Source organism: Onthophagus taurus, chromosome 8 (assembly GCF_036711975.1).
Source record: "Onthophagus taurus isolate NC chromosome 8, IU_Otau_3.0, whole genome shotgun sequence".
Taxonomy (NCBI): Eukaryota; Metazoa; Arthropoda; class Insecta; order Coleoptera; family Scarabaeidae; genus Onthophagus; species Onthophagus taurus.
The window spans coordinates 8,140,881-8,168,627 of NC_091973.1; the positions used below are offsets into that span (position 1 = coordinate 8,140,881).

At 37.1% G+C, this 27,747-nt stretch overlaps 2 protein-coding genes across 2 annotated transcripts in view; both read left to right on the forward strand.

Moving 5' to 3' along the window:
• Positions 1 to 4,928: 4,928 nt before the first annotated feature.
• LOC111429331 (uncharacterized) lies at positions 4,929 to 16,464 on the forward strand. The gene is made up of 14 exons (XM_023065212.2): positions 4,929 to 5,552; positions 5,612 to 5,751; positions 5,807 to 5,980; positions 6,039 to 6,180; positions 6,237 to 6,583; positions 6,634 to 6,772; positions 6,838 to 7,487; positions 15,272 to 15,364; positions 15,422 to 15,457; positions 15,510 to 15,650; positions 15,711 to 15,746; positions 15,813 to 16,096; positions 16,152 to 16,345; positions 16,402 to 16,464. Exons 1-14 carry the CDS (start codon positions 4,929 to 4,931, stop codon positions 16,462 to 16,464), a joined length of 3,063 nt encoding a protein of 1,020 aa, XP_022920980.2.
• A 333-nt stretch (positions 16,465 to 16,797) lies between these two features.
• LOC111429332 (uncharacterized) overlaps positions 16,798 to 27,747 on the forward strand; it is a 44,385-nt gene continuing 33,435 nt past the window's right edge. The window contains exons 1-3 of the mRNA XM_071198795.1: positions 16,798 to 16,836; positions 22,844 to 23,120; positions 23,417 to 24,052. Of these exons, the coding sequence (XP_071054896.1) occupies positions 23,429 to 24,052 (624 nt within the window). The 5' untranslated portion in view covers positions 16,798 to 16,836; positions 22,844 to 23,120; positions 23,417 to 23,428. The remainder of the gene's footprint in view (positions 16,837 to 22,843; positions 23,121 to 23,416; positions 24,053 to 27,747) is intronic.

The window sequence follows — 27,747 nt, forward strand, 5'->3', positions numbered from 1 at the left end:
AATCATATACTTTCCAATAAATGGCCGAATCCATTTTTGAATCCATATTGGAAGTAGAGTTGAACGAATCCTAAGGTTTGTCAAATTTCAGAACGATACAGTTTCTTACCACATCTTTACCTTTTCTATTTCCGAATGGAAACGCTTCAATTACATACCCATGTATAGCCATGAGGTGCTATACTCCTTTGCTGAAGGATTATTGGGGTCTCATATTGCTTCTTTGGGAATGAAACCCCATTCTCTCAGGCATCAACCCAATCTTCCCCCTCAACGAATGTAGAGTAAACACCGACAATTTTTTAATCTAAAAAAATATAAATTAATATCTAGATATTACCCATCTTCCTGATTTCATTACTATATTGCTCTACTCGCCTGGTGAGGTCATTGAGTTCCTCTTCTGATGGATTCTGATGATTTTTATGCTCATTGTAATTACTCCATTCCAGTCTTCCAAGGCTTTCCTCATAGTCAGCTCGTTCTCAACGCTTACGTATGTTGTGTTATTCTCGTAGAGACTGAGTTGTGAGGGTTCTTGGTATGTCCATTTCTTCCAGGATGTGGCAGAGATTATGCCATTGAACGTAATCGAAGGCCTTTGTGCAATAAGGCATAAATAAGTAGACATGATACATTCTCTAGTCTTTTCTATGATTTGTCTTATGTTCAATATTTTTTCTCGCGTTTCACATCCTGGTATATTCCGCTTGCTCTAGTGTTAGTTGTGACAACATGTAAGACTTTCAAGGAGAATCACTTTGCTTGCGTGTGAGATAAGGGTAATTTTTCGATAATTGTCACATATCTCTCTGAAACATTTTTTATGGAGTGGGAAATATGTTAATTTAGTCCAGTCCTCAGATCCCAAATCAGTTGGCATAGACTGTGCATAACATAATATAGTGTTGTCATCATTTCGGCCACAACGTTATCTTCCTCTGGTGATTTGCTGGGTTTTAGATTTCTGAGTGCAGCACTTACTTTTTCTCTCATAAATGAGGGCTCTCTTTCTGTGTACTCTATTCTTTGTTGTACCGTTTTGATCCACTACATTGGATATGATAGTTACAAAACGATTAAATATCGGAAATTATGTTCATAAAACGAAGCGACTGGGTGCTTCGACATTTCTTACTTAATACAATGATGAAGGAGATAAATTCTTAAGCAAAATTGTAACCAGTGATGAAACTTGGCTTTGTCATGTCACTCCAGAATCCAAACAACAGGCGATGGAGTGGAAAAACAAAAATTTAAGACAACTTTGTTGTCACTAGGCATCTTTCCATGATGAAAAGGGGAGTCGGGAATAGATTTTAGGTTATCTTTAGGTTATAGATGGTAAACAACGACGTTTTAGTTTTTGTGGGTCGAAAACCTAAGAAACAACTGTATTTCACCCGAAAATATGCGTTTTCACCAAATGTGCTGCGAAAAGATATGGTTAGCACGGTCGATAACGTCACATGATGATTCTTGAATTATACCAAATTTTGTCTCACTCTCTCTTCCCATCTTGGTTTTGGTCTCCCTATACTCACTTATGCCATTCGTTTCACGCTGCCAAACCAAGACAGTCAATCATTATCTCAACCATATTGAGCTCTTCTCGAATACAGCTGTTCCGTACTCAATTCCGTCGTGTCTTTCCTCCAATCCTCCGGAGGCATTTCATTTGAACCGCATTAACCCTACTGATGTCCCTTCTATTTATGGCCTAGCTTTCACTGCCATAAGTGTAGGCTTTTGTCTTGGCACACTTCAATCACACTCCGACTCAGGGCATAGTAAGTCTTGGTACCCTCAAGTTGATCATCACATTCGATGTGGATGTTATCCACTTGTTTCTCTGTCCTCCCACCGCCATAACTTCTCCTTTTGAGTTTCTGACCCTGTTGCAATTTCCAAGCCTGGCATATGATCGAAACCACCTTCTTCTCTTGCATGTCTTTACTACTTCATTCATAACAGCTACAAATAGCAATGGCAAACATGTTAGATGTCTTCCCGTTGAGAAATGAATTATTTTTTATAAGATCAAGTGACTCTCCGATCTCCAAGACATACTTATTTATTGTCATAGATGATAATTCATTCAAAATTGTCGAAAAATATAAAACTATGCACCAAAACTTGTCTTTCTTGCCAAAAAACAAAGGTTATTAACTTCATCACACCTCAGCACACCAAATCTTCTCTTCTAAAACTTCCAATTCCAAAAGGCAGATTTGAGCATATTCACATTGTTCGTCCACTCACTCTCTTCTTAGGATGTTCTTATGTTCTAACAATCATAGATAGATTTACTCGCTGGCCAGAAGTAACTATTTTCCAACATTCGGTGTTCCACACACAATTACGCATGACCGGGAAAAACAATTTGAATCCCAATTTTTTGAACAATTCAGTAGGTTAATTGGATCTTATCAGATTTATACATCTTCCTATCATCCTCAAAGTTATGGAATTTTAGAGAGATTCCATAAATCTCTTTAAACATCTATTATTTCCGGAGGAACCAGCAACAGGAGGAACAACGATCTCCCGATGATTTTGTTGGGACTCAGATCTTCTCTCAAAGAGGATCTAGGATGTTGGTCTGCTGAATTGTTTATGGTCAACCTCTCCGTTTATCTGAGCATTTTTTATTAATTCACATGTTACTCTTAAGACTGAACCTCTGCTTATTAGTTTACGAGAAACATTTTCAACTATTAAAAAACTTTCTCCTCAATATGAGGGACCATATAAAGTTATTAAAAAATTTGAAAAAAATATTGTTATTTCACGTAACAACAAAGAAATGACTGATAGTACTTCATCAAAACACCATCCAACTTTTAAACGAATCTGTGCCAAAAGATGGTTACCCGAAGGAATTTGATTTAGTGTTTGATGCAGATGTCTCAAGACCCTAGCAAGACCCTTGAGTTGCTGCATAGTCTGCACCTATACCATTAGTCTCACGCTGCCAAACCAAGACAATCAATCATTATCTCAACCGTCTGCATATTGAGCTCTTCTCGAATACCGCTGTTTCGTACTCAATTCCGTCGTGTCTTAACAACCCTACTGATGTCCCTTTTATTTGCGGCCTAGCTTTCACTGCCATAAGTATAGGTTTTGTCTTGGCCCACTTCAATCACACACCGACTCAGGGCATAGTAAGTCTTGGTACCCTCAAGTTGATCATCACATTCGATGTGGATGTTATTAACCTGTTGATCTGTTCTCTCATCGCCACAACTTGACTCTTCACCTTATTTAACATCATGCCCCTCTCCTTTTGAGTTTCTACAACTTCCTCTTCGAGTCTGCGATATGGACTACATCATCTGCATATATCAGAGCGTGGCACATGATCGTTCTGAGGTTGAGCATGCCGACCACCGAAGTTTCTGTTCTTCTCTTGCATGTCTTTACTACTTCATCCATAAAAGCTACAAATAGCAATGATGAACTATGCTCGTTAGATCATAGACCTTGCGGTTTAGATCAACCTCTATATTTAATAAAAGCTAAAATATAAAAAAACCAAAATGCATAGTACTTCACGGATGGAGAAGTATGGGTTGTTGTGGTCGATTTGGAAAGGGGCAGACATTTCGCTAAGATCTCACCTGACATCTTCAGTGCGTTGTCGTAGCAAATTGTCCCTTTCCAACGGGGAACCAACAGGAAAAACGGATGAAATCTCGAATCGACCACAACAACATAAACCAAAGGAAATTTCTACAATTAACGTTTTACAATCTTATTTGTTGCAACAACTTAAACTGCTCTAGCACTTTGAATTGCATAAGAGTACTTTGCATTTACAGCTACATTTAGTTATAGAACACTTCTTTTTGCAATTACAACGTGTATAGCCTTGTCCTCCACTTTTAGAATTAGCTGAAGCTGTTTCGGCGATATTTCTTGATTAGAAATCTCATTCAGGGAGAGTAACTTTTCATTTTCGTGGCTTGGACTAAAAGATTCTCTTTTGAGGTTGACCTTTTTGCAGAAATTAACTCGTGGTGTTCAGTTAATGCTTTAAATGAAGCAGACTTCAATAGAATTTTGGTTGTCCTTGTGTTAATGTTTAGTCAATGTTTGAATGGACGACGTGCTAAGTTGTGGATTATCTTCCATAGAATTTTTGCTATCCTCATCATTTCCAATTGGAATATGAACACTGCCCATATTTTTTTTCGATCAATTAACGATTTCTTCGAGCTGCAAAGAAGGATTGATATGGGCTCTGGCGTATTTCTTCGGGGTAAGTTGTGTTCTTGGCAAATTGGACAAGGGGCAAACCTTTTGGCCAGTTCTTTGAATCATTATCGTTCATCAATGCAGTTAACATATTTTGTATATCCTGATTGGCTCTTTCGACTGAGCTTGCACATACTACATAGTTATTCACTTCTTCCGCTCTCTTAGTTTTTAATGGTCGTAGCTGGACAAACTGTGTTAAGTGGTCCTAATATACTAATATAAACTTGGAATCGCCATCCTTGTGTGACTGCAAGTCAATCAGATCCACTTGACATTTTGAGTTTACCTCAGAACTGACCATTATTTACACAAATTTAAGTACAACATTACAACTTCATATATAATACGTGATCTATCTCCATGGTCTGTTCTAATATGAGTTTCGGAAAGTTTCTCCAAGATTCTGGAGTATAGTTGTGGATGATTATGTTTTTTAGCTAATCTGCTGGTGTCCAAATCGTTTGAAAAAGTTTTTTACCATTAAGTACCATTTCTGGTACTATTTTGTCCTCCCCAGCTACCTTTCCATTCTTCATTTTCTTGATGTCTTGCACTTCTTCGAGAGTTATTAGCTCCTCTTCTCTATTTCTGATTCTTTCCCTTCTCTGCATTTAATGCGACCATGATAAATTAATCTCTCTTTTTAGTGTTTTTATTCGATAACAATGTCGCAAGAATCCATCAAGGTTGCTATCAGAGCATCAAATCCGATCAAAAAGGATCACCCCAAACTGAAGAGTAGCGGTTGGGTACTTCATGAAAACACCATCCAACCTTTAAACGAATCTGTGCCAAAAGATGGTTACCCGAAGGACTTTGATTTAGTGTTTGATGCAGATGTCTCAAACAAACAAGTTTATGAATCAGTTGTTGCCCCAATTGTTGCGTCATCAATTGAAGGTTACAACGGAGCCGTTTTTACTTATGGGGCTACATCTACAGCCAAATGGTTCACCATGGATGGGACGATTCAAGATTCAGGAATGATATTGAGATCGATTGAAGATGTTTTTAAGTCGATCAAAAAATTGCGCAATGGGAATTATTTGGTTCGATGCGGATACATTTTGATCCACAACAATAAAGTTTACGATTTATTGAAATACACCGGAAATGAAATAAAAATCACCAACGCTGGTTCTGGGCAGCTCACCTTCGGGGCTAGAGAAGCCGTAGTTTCAACGAAAATCCAAGCTGTTGACCTGTTTTATCTTGGACTGAGAAATAGAATGATGTACATTCAAAATTGCAACTTCAACATTAAACATTGCAACTTAATATTTCGAATTGTAAGTTTTTATGTTAATTTTTTAAATTATCTAATTATTTTATTTTTATTATTATATAGAATATTGAACACGAAATCAAAGAAGAGAATGACACGAAATTTGCATCTGCTCATTTGAATTTGGTTACGTTAAGTGGGTCAGAACGTGTAAGTCGTCCTGCTCATTCTAGGAGGTTTACTGAACGCGATTATACCAATAAGTAAGTTATTAAGGTATAAAAGTAAAAATATAAAATTTTGTGATATTTTCTTTAGATATATGTCGATGTTTGCTTCAACCATCGAAAACAAAATTAATAATGAACCGGTTAATTACAACGATTCAATTTTAACCATGCTTTGTCGTAACGCCATCGGGGGGAATGCAAAAACCGCTTTTATCGCGTGTTTCACTAATACATCAGTTGAAAATACGCATTTCACGTTAAAGTAAGAATGTTATTTTAAACTTTTTACAAAATTAAACTCATTCAATTTGTGTTAATAGCTTCGCTCACAAATTAAGAAAAATCGAAAACTTTACTACTTTGAACATCACAGGACAACATAGCGTGATTCGTGAAATTACGTTGCAAGTGGATGAGATTGAGAAGAATATTGATGATATTAAATTTAGTTGTGCGCCGCTGGTTAGTGATTAAAAGTTAATTTTTTAAATTATTTTTTATTAAAAAAAATTTTTTAGAGTACCGTTGGTGTGGTAATGCAAACGATCGATTTGTTGCACGATAGGATTAAATTGCTTGAATCCGTTTTTGTGAAAGGTGATGCATTTGAGGAGACTGAGCATGATTTCAGCACTTTACAGATAAACGCAACGCAACTGAGTTGCTCTTCACTCGAATTGCGCATTCTTAATGTTTTCTTAGCTAATATGACGTTTAGAATTGAGCATATAGGCAATAAAATTAAATTGCCTTTCGAGTTGTTATATTTTACTTTATCGATCGAAGCAGGAAACGAATTCATTTCAAATACTCCCGAGAATTTTTTGGAAGATTTAAACGTAATTGATTATTTACACAAAATTGAGTAAGTCTAAATAACATAAAATTATTTTGTATTAAAATCCGCTTATTTAGTCCTGAGGATCATTTGGAATTGCCGATCAGCGATGATGAGACAGATGTTTCTACTGATCAAGACACAATTGATATCGATGTTTCCCCTTTAACATCGGAATTTTCCGCTTTGGAGAGATCCATTCATTCCCAAATCCAGGTGATTATTAATCAATTTGCGCCCTAATAAATTAATAACGTTTATTATTTATTATTTATTACCAGAATGAAGAATTACGAGCAGAGCTTAACAATTTATCCTCGATCTTCCATCTCAGACTCGCCGAACAATACACCATCAACTCAAACGCCAAAGCGAAAAATAAAGAACTCCTCCAAAAATTTGCTGCGTTAAAAAATAAATACGCCAATGAAGAGGCAGAAAATAACATCAGCACCGCGCGATTAGAAACGGTCGAGCGTGAATTAGCACTGCGAAAAGCACCGGTTCAAGGAGATATCCGTAAACAATACGATTTACTTCTCCTGGAAGCCGATAAAAAGGATATGGAATATTTCAGCGTGAAACGCGAGAAAGACGAACTTGAAAAACAAGTTTACGAGTTATCCACAACGTTGGAACTTTGTAAATCGGCTAAATTGGCGGGGAAAAGTTGCAAAAAATTAACCGCCACTGAATCAACGCTTCGTTTATTACAATCTGAAATACAAGACTTAAATCAAAGATTAGCCGAACAAGATTCTATCATGGAAGAGATGACCATGAAACATAAACATCGCGAAGACGATCTTCTTAAGCGGGTTCACGATAGAGAAGCACCTCATGAACGAAGTTTCATCTCCGTGCCAAGCGCTGAGAAGGAAATTCAAGCTACACCCAGCTCAGAAGATGTTGTCGCTCAAACGGAAAAAGAGTAATAACAAGCTTTTTATTGTTTATAATTTATAATTCACAATATTTTTTCCAAATTTTGCTTCCTATCCATCGCCTCCTCCCTCCTCCCTACAAGATCTATTGTAACTTTAACCCTCCAAAGGTTTAGCGCAAATGTAGGTCCTTGATGAACCTTAGTGTTATCCTGAGGCCTTGAACCTTTATGTCGGTAGGTGTCAGGTTTATGTTCAGCAGTTTCTGACTCGACAAGTTTGATCCTCAGGTTGTCCAATATGGAAGAGGTGGTATTTTAGGGGCCGGTCAAGTACCTGGGAGCGTCCTTACTTTCCCTTTGCTGAGGCATAAAACCTCTTTGGTTTTGTTTTGCGACGTAGTTATCATGATCTTCGCTTGTCTGTGACCTGGAAGTTCTTTCTTGGAATTGCCTTTAAGCATGCACCTTTTTGTCCCTTCTGTAGGTTCAAAGCGGTGCAGAAGTTTATAGCAAGAACTTCTGCTTGGAAAATTGTTATGTCCGAGCTGAGAGGCAGTTTAATGTGGCTATTTAGGGCTCCTCTTGTTAGTTGAGGCCCTCCCTTCGCCCAATCATCCCTGCTTCTAAATATGACCTTATACGACTGGTTGAAATTGTATTCTGTCCGTATAAGATCCATTTTAATTTCAATCAAGTGATTTAGACATGGGTTCTTGAGGATTTCGAGGTGTCCTCTGAGGTTACCCTGCATCAACTTGAGTGAAGAAACTGTTTTCAGTGATAAGGCACTTGAAGCTGCCTCCTTTTGTATATATAAATGGAGCGGTGTGAGATCGAGTAGGGCTTCCAAAGCAGCCGTCGGACACTATCTCATTGCACATGCTAACCGTTGGATTTGTGCCAGCTGTTGTTGTGCTGTCTTATGTTTTGTTTTTGGCCACCAAACCAATGAGGCGTATGATTATTGCTACGTAGGCCCAATGAGCCATTCGTGGTTTGAGACTCCAGTTCCTTCCTAGGAGCCTGCGGCAGATCTGGTTTGCCATGATGGCCTTTTTCCTCACCTTATCTAAGTGTGAGTTCCAGTTTAGTTATTACCCCTAGGTATTTAACTTCTGTTTTGAGGTTAATAGTTCTGCTTTCAATGGAGGGTGCTTTTATTTGGAGATTCCTTCTCCGAATGAAAGGGACTATTTCGATTTTATTGGGATTGATGCTGAGCCCATTGCTTCTACACCAAGTACTGGTGAGTAATAGGGCTTTCTGCATTAGTTGAGTTATGATTGTATCATATTTACCTCGGATTGTGATTACCAGGTCATCAGCATACCCTTAAATCTTGAATCCGTTTTTCGTTAGAGTGTTTGTTAGGCACCATAATAGCGGTGATAGCACTCCCCCTTGGGAACATCCTCTTAGAGCCTTTATAGTCAACATCTACGACCGATAGAAGTGAGCAACAAGTAAATGCGACTATTCGGGGTGTACGGTCCAGGTTTTAACTAAAGAAACAACTTTTTAAAAAGCTAATATTTCGGTTATTTATTGTAACCTTCCTCAGAGCATTTTTTAGCGCTACAAGAGATTAACAAAAGTTAAAGTTAAAAATTTCTTTAATGTAATTAACACTTACTTGTTTAACCAAGTAAGTGTTTTAAACAAGTAAGCTTTTTAAAAAGTTGTTTCTTTAATTAAAACCTGGACCGTACACCCCGAATAGTCGCATTTATAGTCAGCGACTTGCCTCCCAGACTGTCTGTGATCTGCCGACTTTTCAACATGGCTATACACCACTTGATTGTCGACGGATGTATATCTTTTACGTTTAGAGCCTTCTCTATGGATTCATAGGAGGTGTTATCAAACGCACTTTGGTTGCAATTGCCTCCTCTAAAGTACTAGCCAAAGCATGGAGAGCAGTGATTGTTGATTTTGCTTTCTGGTAAGCATGTTGGCTAGGGTGGAGTGGATTAGTGACAAGCACTCCATTCCTAAGGTATTGATCGATTACCTTTTCCATCCCTTTGAGGAGAAATGAAGTTAGGCTAATTGGTCTGTATGCCTTGGGGTCGGCGTTTGAACGCCTACCACCTTTACTTTCCTCCATAGTTTCCCCCATAGGGATATTATTACTGGGAGAAAGTCTTCTAATCCTTTTTGCAGAAAAATAGGCAGAATTCCATGTCCTACAGACGATTTTAGGGGCTTGAAATTAGAAATAGCCCACCTTACTCTGTTGGGTGTAAAAATGCTCCCAGCTATGCTGCGAACCCTACTTGATGGACGGGCTATGTCCATTACTTCAGGGTCGGCATCATTCAACGATTCCTTAGTATCCTCTGTGTATTTACCATCTTGTTTGCATAGGTGGTGTAGATCAGTGTTGTAATCTTTTACCAATATCTTATGCAGACGAGCAACTGTAGGCGTATTGTCTATGCCTTCACAGAAGCTGCGCCAGGTTTTTCTTTTGACTTTGCATATAACCAAGTTATATTCCGTTAGGGCTTTCCTATAGAGATCCTATGTTTGCTCGAATTTGGAATACCTGACTTTATTATATAGTCTTCTAACCATGACTCGCTGTTTTTCAAGGTCCTTATTCCACCAAGGCACATTGGATTGTGCTCTTTTGTATTTTATTGGACAGCTCGATTCATATGCACTATGTATAAGATTGTTTAGTTGAAAAGAGCTTTCAATATCTGTTTTGATTTCGTCGGCCTCTTCACTGATGTGTCTACAAAAAGAGCACCAATCAGTGAGTGAGGGGATTCTGAATTCCGTTTGTTTTGTCATGTCTGCTACAATGACAAAACGAATATGCTTGTGATCCGCTAAAGTGATTTCACGTGAAACATGCCAGTTTGCGATTTGCGAACTGAGACGAGGCGGTTCGTTACCTCTGTGGAGGATATCTAAATTTGTACCTTGTAAGTATTGGTAAAGGTACTCACACCTTTTGTTTGTGTCTGAGCTGTTCCATGAGAGATGGTGTGCGTTCGCTTCGCAGCCCAGGAGGAGTTGTTTCCCCCTCTTATTGCAGTAGTCTATGAGGTCTATGATCGTCCGATTCACCGGGGAAGTATGCCGAGGCTATAATCGCCTCTTACTTACCTCCCGGCGTCGGCAGTACCGTTGACATTGCAACCAGGTCCCTAGAGATAAACTGGGTTAAAGGTAGGCAGTTTAGAGAGGATTTAGCGAGTATCGCTGCTCTCGCAGGGCACTCTCCTCTATGATAAATTAACTTACCTGCTTTTGTTGATAGTCTTCTGACTATTCCTTCATATACATATGACTCTTGGATCAGCGCAACATGTTTGTTGGGGCTGTGGAAACCCTTGACCAGCACGTCGGAGGCGCTTTTACAGTGCTACATGCTGGCCTCCTCCATCAACAGATACTTTGGCAGTTCCTCTGTCAGTATCTCCCCATACCTTACTTTATATCTCCTTTCCCCTATCTGTGACCTTCTTTCCTGCTTCTGTATATCCCTATCCGTACCTCTCAGTTTTCTCCACTCTCCTATAATATCCTTCCCTATCTCTCAGCTCATATATCAGTCTTCCTTCTATCATTTCCTCGAACTTCACTGCTCTTCTTCCAACCTCCACCCTTACTACATCCACCTTAATCTCCTCCCTAACTACATACCCCTTTTTTTAACAAGGTTGGGAAAATCTGCTAACATACATTCGGCCTGGAATCTTGTGCGGCCGGATAGTGTGGGGTTGAGGATCCACTAAAAACCACTTCTCATCTCATCTCATATCTCTCCGCTTCATTCCACCTCCCTGAAACCCTCCCCTTATCCTCCTACACCAGGAAACCCATAACACGCTCTCAGCACTCTTGAAACTCCGTTCTCATCTAGTTTGGTCTCGTCGAATATGAAAGAGATAGTAACAAAAAGACAACTCCGTTATATTTCTACAGTAATCAATAATTTATATCGTACCTAGTTAGGGTTTTTTTAGAAAAGTTCTACGTTGTTTTTTCCTCCATTTCCCTCGTGATGATGACCTCTCTTCCGAATTCTTTTCTTCGCTTTCTAGCATAGTGACAACACAGTTTTCCGGCGATAAAACAATTCCCAGATTTTCGTAAGTTTCTGCCCTTCTCTCTCTGTCCATCTCATACATTTGAAAAACTTGTGCTCCACATCATCCACCTTATCTTTATAATATATGCACGTTTCGTCGTCACTTCTCTTGTATGTATGGAGGTAAGCTCTAAAACATCCATGTCCACTCAGGAACTGGCTCAGGAAGTAGTTCACTTCTCCCCAGTTCCTAGCAATCTATGGCGTCACCCATCTCTCTTCTGCTTCTTTTTTTAGCTATCAGGTCTATGGGCGTTGTGCTTCCTATCACAAATAGACCCTCCGGAGATGTTGTTCTGTATGAGCTTGTAAAAGATTTTGTAAATCCTTTCAAGATGTTTTTTGTTTCAAACACTTCACGCCATGCCTTGCAACCATATAGGATTTGCGAATACATGACGGAGCCGATTAATTTTCTCTTCTCTGCTCTCGGTCCGTAAGTCGATCCCATCACTCTATTCAAAGCGTTTAGTCTTTTCTAATCACTATGGCTAGGTCGTCTGCATATGCGAATAGTTTTCCCTCTTCTAGGTTTTCTCGCTGTTCTTCTACCAGAAGCTGGTCAAAGAAGACGTTCCAAAGTAATGGATCCAGTATGGAGCCTTGAGGTACTCCTCTACTGATCTGATATATGACTCCATCATATTCGATTACTCGGTCGTTTAGATGGTCTTTAATGATGTTCAGCAGATTCTTCGAAATTCGCTGATCCGAAGACTTCCTTCTTTTGTCCCGTTTGAACTTTTGCAGGTTCCTGGTTTCTCCAAGCACTTCCTCAATTGCGGTTACCGTGGATTTGCCCTTCTTGCAGCTCCTCCTCAAGTGCATGATAGCTCCCTATAATTTGCCTGCTTTCCGATTAGCACCAATCTACCATTCTTCCAAAGCTTTGGGAAGGTGTTATTTTTAATAAGCTCGTTGTATAACGTCGTTATTCTCTCGTCATTCTCTATGCTCTCCCTCTCGTATACCACACTATTTCCATCCGGGAAAGTTCCTTTATTAGCTCCCTACCCTCCTCCTACCTCAGCGTAACTCGTAAAACATCAGAATACTCTATCAAGTCCCCCTTTCTTCCTCTTCTCTCCCTAACCTCTTCCTTCTTCTCTTTCCTTCGTGAACATTGCATAGCCGACCCTCTTCTTAACCTCTCTCTCCCTACAGCGATGGAGTTAATTTCCTCTTTCTTCTTTTTCCTTCGTGTTTACTACTAATGTCTCTAATGTAGTCTTCTACAGCCACCTATTTTTCTCTGCTCTCCAACATATTCAACACGCAGTTTTCGGGGGTTAGTCGTAGTCCTACTTTCCTTTCCATTTCTGTTCTTATCTCTTTCCACCTGTTGCACTGGAAGAATGTGTGCTCCGCGATGTCTGGATTCTGGATTCGCGGGAATGCAGGCTGAACCGCTCGCAGCACTTTGACCTCAGCAGATCCCTTATACTTACTTCCCTCTTTTGGTCAGTATTAGGGTCCTTCCAGCCATATTGTGCTGTCCTGATTCCACTCATACGAATCTGGATATCTCCAAAAATGGATAACCTTAATGTTCGGGGGGCCACGCAGTCGCATTTCGCCGATTCCTCCTCCTCACCGCAACCTCTGCAAATGTCGATGTCACTTATTTTTATGTTTAGTAAGTGCTTCTGTAGATGCTAGTGTCCAGTGATTAGACGTATGACCAAACGTAGGTGCTTCCCGGACAGCCTCATAAATAAATTTGTTCGTTTTGGGCCAGGGTACATCAGAGCCTCCTTGGCTTGGCGACATCCTGGTGTCCTGTCCCAGTAGTTTAGAAACTTCTTACGTGTTTCCTCTTTTTGAAGCTCTATTAAAGACCTTATTGTTGGGGCAATGAATGGTTCTGGCCCTAACAAGGTCTCCTTGTCAGTTTGTCCACCATGTCATGAAGCTTATTTCCCGAATGACCCTTTGTCCAGCAGATCGTAATCTCATTGCTAGCAGCTGCCTCACAAAGATTGTTATGGCAGTCCAAGCAACAAGGATGAAGAGCGATACCGCCCGAGCGAGAGGAGGGCTTGTCTGCAATCGCAATATATTATAATTTTTTTGTTGCTAATTTTCTTGCAAATTTCCTCAGCCACCAGCTCCGCTTGGAGCGCGGTGGGCCAAATTCCCAGCGGTTTAGAAACTTTTATTGTTGGTTCGACGGAATAAACCGAAACACCAGAGCCAGTTTCCCTACGAGATCCGTCCACCCATAATTGGAGGATAGTTTCGTCAAGCATGGATTGTTCTCCTACTTTTATTTTATACGGTTGTTCGAAGATAAAACGCGTTGGAATCCTATCTACCCTGCCATTCAGGAGCGGCTGTTTGCTACATGCCTCCTCTCATAGCTGGCTAGTCGATTTTCCACATTTATAAAGCCATTTATCGTTAACCTCCGCGATGTGTATCTTATTGCAGTAACGACATCCATGTCCTCCAATAAACTGGCTACTGTGCATACTGCTAAATCAGGCACCTTCCTCTTAGTCGTAGTTACTACTCTCCCATCGTCTCTGCCATTCCGTCACTATCTGTTCCATCCCTTCAGCTTCACCTTCGTTGGTGTCTTTATCTTTCTTTAATTAATATGTCTATGTCTATGATATGTCTATATATCCCTCTTTGCACTCTGAGGAGCTTTTCTATGTTCTTTTTTGTTTCTATTGGATTTATTTCCATGTTTTGGAACCACATAGAGCTGGGAGTATATAACTGATCCGATCATTCTACGTTTTTCGGCTTTTGGACCATAAGTTGATCCCATGATCCTATACAACGTTCTTTGCGCCTTACCAGTGACGTATTCTATATGGTATTTCCAGCTCAGATCCTTTCCGATCATTACTCCCAGGTATTTAAGAGAGTCTTTGGACTTAATCGCTACGTCCTTAACCTTAACTTCTATCTGCCTTGTGTTTCTTCTGCTTTTAAGCAAAATTATTTCTAGTTCTGCCTTTTCTATCCTTTTCTTTCCTTGCTACCTCGTACTCCGTGTTTGCCTTTTCCTTTGTGGTTTCACTATCTTTACCTGAGTTTACACTAGTCTTTGCCTTTCTCTTTTTGTTTGTCTCTTCTTTTGCTCTTTTAACCTTTTCGTCGGATAACTTTCCTTTTGCGCCTGTATATTGTGTCGCAGGCTTCTGTGGTGATCTTCTACAATTACCTGTAGTTTTGCCTTTATTTCGTTCTTAACGCCCTTCTTCCTACCTTCGTTGTTCCCTTTTTTGCAATATGCCATTTTTATGATAAATTATATATTTAGATGATCACTCAAATTTTCTTCATCTGATACATCTTCAACTCTTCTATGTTATCTATCCACTCATTGTTGCACATAGTGACATCGATGAAGGATTGCTGTTAATGCAACTAGGTTTCTTTAGCCCATCTATTCTGTCAAGTGCCTTCCTCGCTTTTTCAACTCGCAGCAAGTATAGCCTATCCAGCTTCTTCTTCACTGGCTCCGTCGCCTCCAACCATGCCTCATTCTGGATCTTATCCTCTCCTCTTTGCACCCCTCGCTCTCCCTCTCCTATTTTTCTCTTTTCCACCCCTCCCAACAATCCCATGAAGTAGGTTGTCCATTCCATCATTTCTATATCTCTGCTGACTTCCTCTCTTCCCTTCCTCATCCTCTTTAAGTATATCCCAGAAAAAGAGTAATATTATTTGACTCAAAACTTGCCCCTAAATTATTTTTTTTTTCTTTTAGATACAAATTAAGTTTAAACGTTTGTTTGCAAACTACCCCGTATTTTGAACCTGTCGTTGAAGTTAAAGAAACTGAAATTCAAACGGACAAAAAGTAATTAACAAAAATATTTATTTTATTTTATTTCTTTGATTGTTTTAATTATTTTAGGGTTGCGGAAAATGTTGCTACGCAAACTCAAAAATGGTAAGTTTTAATTTTTTTAATCAAGAAAAAATAGTAAAAATGATTTTTTTAGCGTCATCATCCCACGTTCTTCGAGCAAACCTGATTTAGCACCAGTATCTGAAAATTCCCAAGAATACAACACTGTTAAATTTAGTACGAGTCAAGCTACCATTCGTAGTACTAGTAGCATTGATCCAGTTACTGGGGAGACGTGAGATATAATAAAATAAAATTATTCTTTAACATTAACCTCATTTTTCTCCACATTTAGGTTGAGTCCAATAGAAGAGGAATGCCTCGTCGATTTGTAAATAAAACCTATTATTTTATTCTTACTAACTAATTAACTAATTAAATAAAATTATTTTTATAGGAGACGATGTGATGTGATGATGGAAGATAACAAATCACTTCTTAGGAATGTAAATAGGTTACATGTTGATTATATAAAGGAAATTGGCAAACACACTGATCGCGATTCCGCATTACACGAAGAAATGCGCATGAAAGAAGAGGACCTTTTCCGGGTTAAATCATCATTGCAAACTATCATTGAAAAATTACGAAACTCCAGCAACGAGTTATTTAAAATGAAAGAAAGGCGTGCTTCTTATAGAGTTTGTGCTAGCAAATCTCAAATTCTTCAAACACTTCAAAGTACTTTTATTCATAATTATAACTAATAATTTTAATCAATTAATTATTTAAACAGTTACAGATTGTGAGAGTTGTTCTGAATTAACTGGCAAACTTAAGCGATTAGAGAAGAAAGTATCTGAGCTTGAGTTGTCTGAACCTCTGGAAAAGAGCCGGGAAAGAATGAATGTAATTAGAATGGATGTTAATAAGCTTCAGAAAGAAAGCAACGAATTAAATGAAAAGTACATTAAATTAAAAGAAGAATATGTAAGCAAGCTTTATTATGATCATTTCTAATTGTAATTTTATTAATTTTATTGTAGGTGATTGCATTGCTGATGATTGAAAGCCAATCAGAAGAATCTCAACAAACAGACAAAGATTAAATTTAAGTTAAAAAAAAATTTTTTGAATTATTTTGTGTTTACGTTTTTTTTTTTTCATTTCTAAGTTCATGATTAAATTGTAATATGATTTGTTTACAAATTTTGCTAAAAATAAAGTTTGTTAATTCACAGCGTTATCTTTTAGGGTTTTTAACAACTTCTTAATTAAGATTATTTTAATAAATTTATAAAATAATTAACCAGCACCATCTAGTAGTCACTAGCCAAAGTTACTCACAAATTTAGGTTTCGGGGAATTACTTAAATACAAGTTCTTGTGGTGAATGGTCAACACATGTCGCAGTAGTTGTTTTGTTATTCTCTGTGCGATGTTGTGGAACGCGTATCATTAGTTACAACAATTACTTTAAAGTAAGTATTTTATACTTTACGAATAGTGCCACACAATATCTCAAATAAAATGTGTACTAAAAGAACACAATAAAATTGCCGATCGTAAAAATAAAATTAACATCCGTCGTCTTCACAAGGTGAGATAGATAAGGTACCATTTTTAACAATTTTCTGCTATATCATTAGCGATCTAAAATATTTAAAGCCGAGGTCGCTTGCGGCCGAGGGTATGCATGCAACATTTAAACTGTTTTTTTAATTATAAATGACGATTTAAAAAAGTTAATTTAAAAAAGCCAGTGGTGGATTTAAGGTGGGGCCGATCGCCCGGGATGACAGGGTCAAGATGGCGCCAGAATCAATGGACGCGAATATATTAAGTAGCTAAAAACGTAAAAATAAACGTAAACCAACAATAAATGCAATACTTTGATATAGATCTTAAATTTTCTTTTTGAAATACTCCCATTTTTTCTGTTATATCTGTAGTTCAGTTAAGTTTCAATGTAGCCGGGTTTTACATCAGTTATTTGAAGCTGAAATTAGATTAAAAATGTGCTTCAACGACTGATACAGATTATATTTAGCTGAAAATAATCTGTCTTTCAGAGGATAAATTATTTACCTCAAATAATGGTAAATTTCTAGGGCTTGTACAATTATTGGCAAGGTTTGACCCTGTCATGTCAAATTAGCAAGGAAAGTTGAGTTGGCTGACCATTATTGTGGCAAAAATATACAAAATGAATTAGTAGAATTAATGGCATCGCAAGTTAAATCCACAATATTATGCCACATAAAGAATTCAAAGCATTTTGCAATCATAGCTGACTGTACTTCTGATATAAGCCGTAGAGAGCAACTCTCCCTAACATTAAGGTGCTGTCAGTCCACCTTAACCCATTTATGGCCGTACTTTACATTTTTGCAAAAATGTATGGTATGGATTTTGCAGAGTGCACTTTTTTCTCGAATTGTCTTCCGATTTTTTTTATTAAATGCCCTACGTTGTCGAGTCTGGCGGTAAACTTTGCCTTGATTATTAAAATTCCAAATAATGATGAAATATTTTTTTTTATTTATAAAATCAGTGCTACAATTAATGTTTCAACTAACCAGGTGGTCTTTATCAAGCACGACTAAAAATGAGAAAAAACAGTCATTGTGAGATACAGCTTTATTAAAAAGAGAGGAGAAATCTGAGGAGAGTATCTTATATATTCTCTATTATAAGTATACAAAAGCATGAAAAAGGAGGTCTCTCTAAACAAGTTTTGAAAATGTCAAATTTTTCTAAAAAAAATCCATTCAAGTAACATTTATAAAAAATCAGAAAACAGTTGAACTGAATCAGTAAATCTGTAAACAACAAAATAAATTAAAAAATAGTTCGTGATTTGTAACAATTAGGAAACTCACCATTTATTATAAAATTGGAAATGAGGGCAGGTGTGGGACGAATAGAAAAAACTCTTCTGTGTGAACTTGGTATAAAAAGCGCAAAATTAAGTCTAAAGTTCTACAAATACCAAAATCAAGTCGGACAGAAAAAGAAAGCCTTACAGTCAATTAAGACATCCAAAAATAAAGTTAAATGAGTCGAAAGCGTGCAGCTTGAAAAAGCTTGCCTTGATATTCTACCGTGAGAAGAAGAAGTTGTAACATTTGTTAATTCAGATAGGCCTTCGAATTTCATAAAAGTTATAACCAAGAAGGAGCGAAACTGTTAGCCAATTTAAAAATTTTCTAGCTGTTGCCTATTGCGCTATATGTCATGTTGATAAACAATGGCCACCACCATTTTTTCCCTCTTATTTTGGTTCATGGTATCAGAAACGTCAAACATTATTTCAAAAGACGCACGGCTTAACCCGAAAGTTTCTAGTGCTAGTGTTAGTTTCAAAGGTTGCATGCATAATCTAATGCCTCGGCAGCAAGCGACATCGGCTTTAAACATTCTTCAATCATTTATAATTAGAAAACAGTTCAAATGTTGCATGCATAATCTAATGCCTCGGCCGCAAGCGACCCCGGCTTCAAACTTTTTCAATCATTTATAATTAGAAAACGGTTCAAATGTTGCTTGCATAATCTAATGCCTCGGCCACAAGCGACCTCGGCTTCAAACTTTTTTAATAAATCTGTAATAATCATTTATAATTAAAAAATAGTTCAAATGTTGAATGCATAATCGTCCATAGCAGCCAGATTCTCCATTTTGTAGTGTTTATTACATCTCCCGTTCTCAGCAATCGATCAAGCAAGAAAGATAAGAATTGGTACAGTAAATAAAAATTTTCCACCTTGATTCTAAAAATACTTCAACTCTGTTTATAACACCGGCCATGAAAGCCCTACATCAACCAACCTAAGGAATTTCCGAAGGCTACGATACAGCTCAGAGGTGTGTTCCTGATGCCATCAGTGGTCGGCCATTCGAGTGTCATTTTGTCCATTGCAGTATAACACAGTTATGCACTGCGGTCTTCTCCAATATCAGATGACAACCCATAACAAGTCCTAAGGTAATTGTTATTCTACTCAGGGCTAAAAGCTTGTCTACTGTCAGTGTAAATTGTAAAAGTTTTACCTACCAAGTTGAATCTGACGATAACGTCAGCGGCAAGTTGTATGGCGATTAACTCCGCCTGTATGACGGTGGTACTTTTACCTAGAGGTTCAGATACGTGGAGTCGGAGATCGTCAACCATCAGTGTAGATTTTAAGGCTGTTTTTTACCTCTACTTCTGTGGAACTTGGGTGGGTGAGATATTTCTTCGTAAAAATGTGTTGTAGGAGTCTGAAGTCCGTTATGCATTCCAGAATTGGTGAGTAGTCCACCATTTCATTCCAGAGAATGGCATTTTTAATTTTGACATTTGAATTCCTGCTGCTCGCAGTCGAATCATGGTCACCAGTGCCACCTCTTGGATGAACAAATGGAGTGGCGTTAGGTTCAACATGTTTTCCATGGCTGCAGTGGGGATAGTCCGCAGCGCACCTGTAACATACAAACACGCAAGTCTCTGTACTTTATTAAGCGCAGCAGTGGATGTAGACTGTAAGATCTCTGAGCACCATACTACTGCACCATATTTAGGCATAGGTCGGATTACAGCCGTGTAAATCCAGAGGGCATTTTTAGGTGACAAACCCCATGTCTTACTTATAGCCCTTCTTTTGACAACACCAATGGAGTATTAGCAAGGGATGGCATTCTGGGCTTGCCAAACTTCCTCATCCGTGTAAAAAGAATCAACTCTGTCTTCTTAGGATTCACAGAGAGTCTTATTTCGTCACACCAAGTCTCTATTAATTTGAGAGCTACTTGCATCTTATCAAAAAGCACATTTATGTACCTGTTTTTGACAAGAATGTTTAAATCATCTACGTAACCAACTGTGGTAAAGTTGCCTTCAGCGAGGCGTTTCAAGAGGCTATCCAGGGTGAGGTTCCACAAAAGTGGGGATAGTACACCCTCTTGTGGACAGCCTCGAGTAACTCCTCAATCATTTATAATTAAAAAATAGTTAATATAATCCATAGCAGCCAGATTCTCCATGTTAATGTATAGTGTTTATTACATCTCCCATTCTCAGCAATCGATCAAGCAAGGAAGATAAGAATTGGTACAGTTAAATAAAAATGCTACACCTTGATTGTAAAAATTCTTCAACTCTGTTTATAACACCGGCCGTGAAAGCCTTCGTACTTGTAGTTCAAGTGTTGCATGCATAATGTAATGCCTCGGTCACAACCGACCTCGGCTTCAAACCTTTTTCAATCTTTTATAATTAGAAAACAGTTCAAATGTTGCATGCATAATCTAATGCCTCGGCCGTAAGCGACCTCGGCTTCAAACTTTTTCAATCATTTATAATTAGAAAACAGTTCAAATATTACATACATAATCTAATGCCTCGGCCGTAAGCGACCTCGGCTTCAAACTTTTTTCAATTATTTATAATTAGAAAACAGTTCAAATGTTGCTTGCATACTCTAATGCTTCGGCAGCAAACGACATCGGCTTCAAACATTTCTCAGTCATTTATTATAACAAAACAGTTCAAATATTGCATGCATAATCTAATGCCTCGGGCGCAAGCGACCTCTGAATCAAACTTTTTTCAATCATTTATAATTAAAAAACAGTTCAAATGTTGCTTGCATAATCTAGTGCCTCGGCAGCATGCGACATCGGCTTTAAACATTTTTCAATCATTTATTATAATGAAATAGTTCAAATGTTGCATGTACAATCTAATGCCTTGGCCGCAAGCGACCTCGGCTTTAAACTTTTTTCAATCATTTATAGATAATTAGAAAACAGTATAAATGTTGCATGCATAACCTAAAGCCTCGGCCGCAAGCGACCTCGGCTTCAAATTTTTTTCAATCATTTAAAATTAGAAAACGGTTCAAATGTTGCTTGCATCATCTAATGCCTCGGCCGTAAGTGACCTCGGCTTCAAACTTTTTTCAATCATTTATAATTACAAAACAGTTCAAATGTTGCTTGCATAATGTAATGCCTCGGCCGCAAGCGACCTCGGCCTCAAACTTTCTTCAATCATTATAGATAATTAGAAAACAGTTCAAATGTTGCATGCATAATCTAATGCCTCGGGAGCAAACGACATCGGCTTTAAATATTTTTCATTCATTTATTATAATAAAACAGTTCAAATATTGCATGCATAATTTAATGCCTCGCCCGCAAACGACCTTGGCCTCAAACTTAATCATTTATAATTAGAAAACGGTTCAAATGTTGCTTCCATAATCTAATGCCTCGGCCGCAAGCGACCTCGGCTTCAAACTTTTTTCAATCATTTATAATTAGAAAACAGGTCAAATGTTGCTTGCATAATCTAATGCCTCGATAGCAAACGACAACGGCGTTAATCATTTTTCAATCATTTATTATAATAAAGTAGTTCAAATGTTGCATGCATAATCTAATGCCTCGGCCGCAAGCGACCTCGGCTTCAAGCTTTTTTCAATCATTTATAATTAGAAAACAGTTCAAATATTACATGCATAATCTAATGCCTCGGCTTCAAACTTTTTTCAATCATTTATAATTAAAAAACGGTTCAAATGTTGCTTGCATAATCTAATGCCTCGGGAGCAAACGACATCGGCTTTAAATATTTTTCATTCATTTATTATAATAAAACAGTTCAAATATTGCATGCATAATTTAATGCCTCGCCCGCAAGCGACCTTGGCCTCAAACTTAATCATTTATAATTAGAAAACGGTTCAAATGTTGCTTGCATAATCTAATGCCTCGGCAGCAAACGACATCGGTTTTAAACATTTTCAATCATTTATTATAATAAAACAGTTCAAATATTGCATACATAATCTAATGCCTCGGTTGCAAGCGATCTCGGCTTCAAACTTTTTTTAATCATTTATAATTAGAAAACAGTTGAAATGTTACTTGCATAATCTAATGCCTCGGCCGTAAGCGACCTCGTCTTCAAACTTTTTTAATAAATCTTTAATAATCATTTATAATTAAAAAATAGTTCAAATGTTGAATACATAATCGTCCATAGCAGCCAGATTCTCCATGTTAACGTATTGTGTTTATTCCCGTTCTCAGAAATCGATCAAGTAAGAAAGATAAGAATTGGTACAGTTAAATAAAAAGTTTCCACCTTGATTCTAAAAATACCTCAACTCTGTTTAAAACATTAATTTCGATAAAATTTTTTATTAATAAAACATAAACTATACAATAAATAACGATTTCAAATTAACAAAATCAATCGGCTTGTATTTCCGTTTTAAAAACATTTAAATAACTTTAAAGTAACGATATGTGTATCCGGGTTTCACAACGTAGCATTTATGAACTTCCGTTAACTTCCACACCTTATATTTCAACAACTAAAAGTGATTTTCTAAAAACGAACACACCAATGTGTTAGCAAAGTGAAAAAATTGTTATTTACTACTATTTTATTAAATTTAAAGTTGTTCCTATTCATTTATTTCTTGTTATTTGTTACAGAGTGTTGGATGATAGGTTTTAACCGGATATCCGATATAAAACTTTCTGGAAGCTTTCGAAATTTCGTGTTCTGATTGGCTCTCGATGCGAATTCAAATCGTGGCTTTTTTCTTATTGGTGGATTGTTTTAATGGTAATTTGGTGGGGGGAAGGTCTATATAAAGAGAAGTCATACAGTTTGGATTTAGTTGCGGTGTAAATTTCAACGGTGAAGATCTCCACGAAAAAGTGCAAGAATAAGTGTGGTTAAAATAGTTTTTAGTTGGAAAGTTACCAGGTATGACAATAATTTTTTGATTGCTAAGAAGTTATATTAAGAAGAAATTTTATACTGTTGGCCACCATGTTGTTTATGTGGCGTCCATTGAACCGATTTAATCAGATTGCATTAACGTATCTTAGTTATTATCTATCGGATATTGATTTTTGGTAGAAGGAGGTCACAACATTTTAGTTTACATATTTACATTAAAAATTATTCATATTATTAACTTAAAGTAAGAAAATTATTTACTTTTCTAATCAGTCGCCATCTTGTGTAAATTGAATGACATTTATTTTTTTTTTTATTAGATAATCGCAATTATGGCGAGCGAACATGTGATAGTTGCTCTAAAAGAATCACACCCCAAGAAGCTTTTAGCTGATAGACGTAGTAGCTCATGGATGTTATCTGAAAACTCCATCCAACCATCAAATGATTCAATTCCTAAAAGTGAACACGCAATGGAATTCGATCATGTTTTCGATCGTGAGGCTACAAATAAGTTAATTTTTGATTCAGTGGTACTCCCATTAATAACTGCAACAGAGCAAGGTTACAACAGTACTGTTTTTGCTTATGGACCATCAGCAACTGGAAAATCCCACATGATGGAAAAAACTGTTCAAGATCCAGGAATTATTTCGAGAACGATCGACGAAATCTTCCAATTAGCTAGCAAAGATTCCAAAAATGATCACTATTTAATTAGATGCTCTTTTTTCATGATTCACTACAACAAAGTTTACGATTTAATGAGATTCCTCGAAAAAGAAGTTGATGTTAAGAAGCTTGAGAATGAGCAAATGGTGATTTGTGCTAGGGAAGCTGTGATTTCAACGAAAGATCAAGCATTTGATATACTTAATTTGGGAATGAGGAATAGATCTTTATATGTCACAAAGTGTAGACTCAACATTAAACACTGCGATATGGTGTTTCGTTTTGTAAGTTTTTTTTGATTTATTTTTTATATTTTTTTTTGTTTATTTAAGTTTTTTTATCTCACCCGAAAATAAGTCTTTCATTCCTTATTACTAACTTTAATCTTTATTACATTATTTATAGATTAACTAAAATAATAATGGACTTTAGGTGGTCTTTAGATTTTCGTACTGTTTAGTTCATTTTGGTGGAGGAGCTAGATATTTTTGATTTATATTTCATGAGCAGTTTAGTCTTCACCAAGTTATCTTCTGCTACCTTGATTGATTTTATAATCTTAAATGTGGATGCTCCAATTGAGGAGCAAAAGTAACAAAAGTGCCAGAATTGTTAAACAGCGAAATTTAAAAAAAACCTTCACATACCAAAACGACAAACTTTATTTCTAAATAATTATCTAACACATTATTTGGCTTACGCCTAAATATGCTACGACGAAAACAACAGAAAAAAAAAATGAAAATTTGAATATAATAAAATAAAAAAAAAAAATAGGAAACGGGTTAAGTGCCAGTATATTATTTTGTTAAATTACTGTAGAATGCACGAAGGTCAAGAGTGCTACACATGAAGGGGTGTCAACCCTTAATAAAAATAGTTGAAATTCGCAATGTTAGGTGAAAAAAAAATAAAATCCACCCCTTAGCCGTGAGTTGAAATTTCTTGTGGATATAGCTTCGACATCCCTAAATTGATTTTCGTTACAATTAGAGTGTTACACATGAAGGGGTGTCAACCCTTAATAAAAATAGTTGAAATTCGCAATGTTAGGTGAAAAAAAAATAAAATCCACCCCTTAGCCGTGAGTTGCTGCGTTGAAATTTGGTGTGAATATAGCTTCGCCATCCCTAAGTGGATTTTCGTTAAAATTAGAGTGATACACATGAAGGGGTGTCAACCCCTAATAAAAATAGTTGAAATTCGCTATGTTAGATGAAAAAAACAATAAAATCCACCCCTTAGCCGTGGGTTGCTGAGTTGAAATTTCTTGTGGATATAGCTTCGACATCCCTTAATTGATTTTTGTTACAATTAGAATGTTACACATGAAGGGGTGTCAACCCTTAATAAAAATAGTTGAAATTCGCAATGTTAGGTGAAAAAAAAAAAAATAAAATCCACCCCTTAGCCGTGAGTTGCTGTGTTGAAATTAGGTGTGGATATAGCTTCGACATCCCTAAGTTGATTTTCGTTAAAATTAGAGTGCTACACATGAAGGGGTGTCAACCCTTAATAAAAATAGGTGAAATTCGCTTTTAGATGAAAAAAAAAAACAATAAAATCCACCCCTTAGCCGTGAGTTGCTGAGTTGAAATTTCTTGTGGATATAGCTTCGACATCCCTAAATTGATTTTCGTTACAATTAGAGTGTTACACATGAAGGGGTGTCAACCGTTAATAAAAATAGTTGAAATTCGCAATGTTAGGTGAAAAGTAAAATAAAATCCACCCCTTAGCCGTCAGTTGCTGAGTTGAAATTTGATGTAGGTGTAACATAAGCATCCCTAAGTTGATTTTCGTTACAATTAACGTGCTACACATGAACGGGTTTCAACTCCTAATAAAAATAGTTAAAATTTGCTATTAGGTGAAAAAAAAATAAAATCCACCCCTTAGCCGTGAGTTGCTGCGTTGAAATTTGGTGTGGATATAGCTTCGACATCCCTAAGTTGATTTTCGTTAAAATTAGAGTGCTACATATGAAGGGGTGTCAACCCTTAATAAAAATAGGTGAAATTCGCTATGTTAGATGAAAAAAAAACAATAAAATCCACCCCTTAGCCGTGAGTTGCTGAGTTGAAATTAGGTGTGGATATAGCTTCGACATCCCTAAGTTGATTTTCGTTACAATTAGAGTGCTACACATGAAGAGGTGTCAACCCCTAATAAAAATAGTTAAAATTCGCTATTTGGTGAAAAAAAAATAAAATCCACCCCTTAGCCGTGAGTTGCTGAGCTGAAATTTGGTGTGAATATAGCTTCGCCATCCCTAAGTTGATTTTCGTTAAAATTAGAGTGCTACACATGAAGGGGTGTCAACCCCTAATAAAAATAGTTGAAATTCGCTATTAGATGAAAAAAAAATAAAATCCACCCCTTAGCCGTGAGTTGCTGAGCTGAAATTTGGTGTGAATATAGCTTCGCCATCCCTAAGTGGATTTTCGTTAAAATTAGAGTGCTACACATGAAGGGGTGTCAACCCTTAATAAAAATAGTTGAAATTCGCAATGTTAGGTAAAAAAAAAATAAAATCCACCCCTTAGCCGTGAGTTGCTGAGTTGAAATTTCTTGTGGATATAGCTTCGACATCCCTAAATTGATTTTCGTTATAATTAGAGTGTTACACATGAAGGGGTGTCAACCCCTAATAAAAATAGTTGAAATTCGCTGTTAGGTGAAAAAAAAATAAAATCCACCCCTTAGCTGTGAGTTGCTGAGTTGAAATTTGGTGTGGATATAGCTTCGATATCCCTAAGTTTATTTTCGTTAAAATTAGAGTGCTACACATGAAGGGGTGTCAGCCGTTAATAAAAATAGTTGAAATTCGCAATGTTAGGTGAAAAAAAAAAAAATCCACCCCTTAGCCGTGAGTTGTTGAGTTGAAATTTGGTGTGAATATAGCTTCGCCATCCCTAAGTGGATTTTCGTTAAAATTAGAGTGCTACACATGAAGGGGTGTCAATCCTTAATAAAAATAGGTGAAATTAGCTATGTTAGGTGAAAAAAAAATAAAATCCACCCCTTAGCCGTGAGTTGCTGAGTTGAAATTTGGTGAGGGTATAGCTTCGACATCCCTAAGTCGATTTTCGTTAAAATTAGAGAGCTACACATGAAGGGGTGTCAACCCCTAATAAAAATAGTTGAAATTCGCTATTAGATGAAAAAAAAATAAAATCCTCCCCTTAGCCGCGAGTTGCTGCGTTGAAATTTGGTGTGGATATAGCTTCGCCATCCCTAAGTTGATTTTCGTTACAATTAGAATGCTACACATGAAGGGGTGTCAACCCCTAATAAAAATAGTTAAAATGCGCTATTAGGTGAAAAAGAAAATAAAATCCACCCCTTAGCCGTGAGTTGCTGAGTTGAAATTTGGTGTGAATATAGCTTCGCCATCCCTAAGTTGATTTTCGTTAAAATTAGAGTGCTACACATAAAGGGGTTTCAACCCCTAATAAAAATAGTTGAAATTCGCTATGATAGGTGAAAAAAAATGAAATCCACCCCTTAGCCGTGAGTTGCTGAGTTGAAATTTAATGTGAATATAGCTTCGACATCCCTAAGTTGATTTTCGTTACAATTAGCGTGCTACACATGAAGGGGTGTCAACCCTTAATAAAAATAGTTGAAATTTGCAATGTTAGGTGAAAAGAAAAATAAAATCCACCCCTTAGCCGTGAGTTGCTGAGTTGAAATTTGGTGAGGGTATAGCTTCGACATCCCTAAGTTGATTTTCGTTAAAATTAGAGAGCTACACATGAAGGGGTGTCAACCCCTAATAAAAATAGGTGAAATTAGCTATGTTAGGTGAAAAAAAAATAAAATCCACCCCTTAGTCGTGAGTTGCTGAGTTGAAATTAGGTGTGGATATAGCTTCGACATCCCTAAGTTGATTTTTGTTACAATTAGAGTGTTACACATGAAGGGGTGTCAACCTCTAATAAAAATAGTTGAAATTCGCTGTTAGGTGAAAAAAAAA

Excerpts from the sequence above, each read along its gene's own strand:
- LOC111429331 (XM_023065212.2), top strand. The coding sequence starts at position 4,929 with ATGTCGCAAGAATCCATCAAGGTTGCTATCAGAGCATCAAATCCGATC. Across the intron at positions 15,458-15,509 it reads GCTACGCAAACTCAAAAATG|CGTCATCATCCCACGTTCTT; the intron begins GTAAGTTTTAAT and ends TGATTTTTTTAG. Across the intron at positions 16,097-16,151 it reads AATTCTTCAAACACTTCAAA|TTACAGATTGTGAGAGTTGT; the intron begins GTACTTTTATTC and ends TTATTTAAACAG.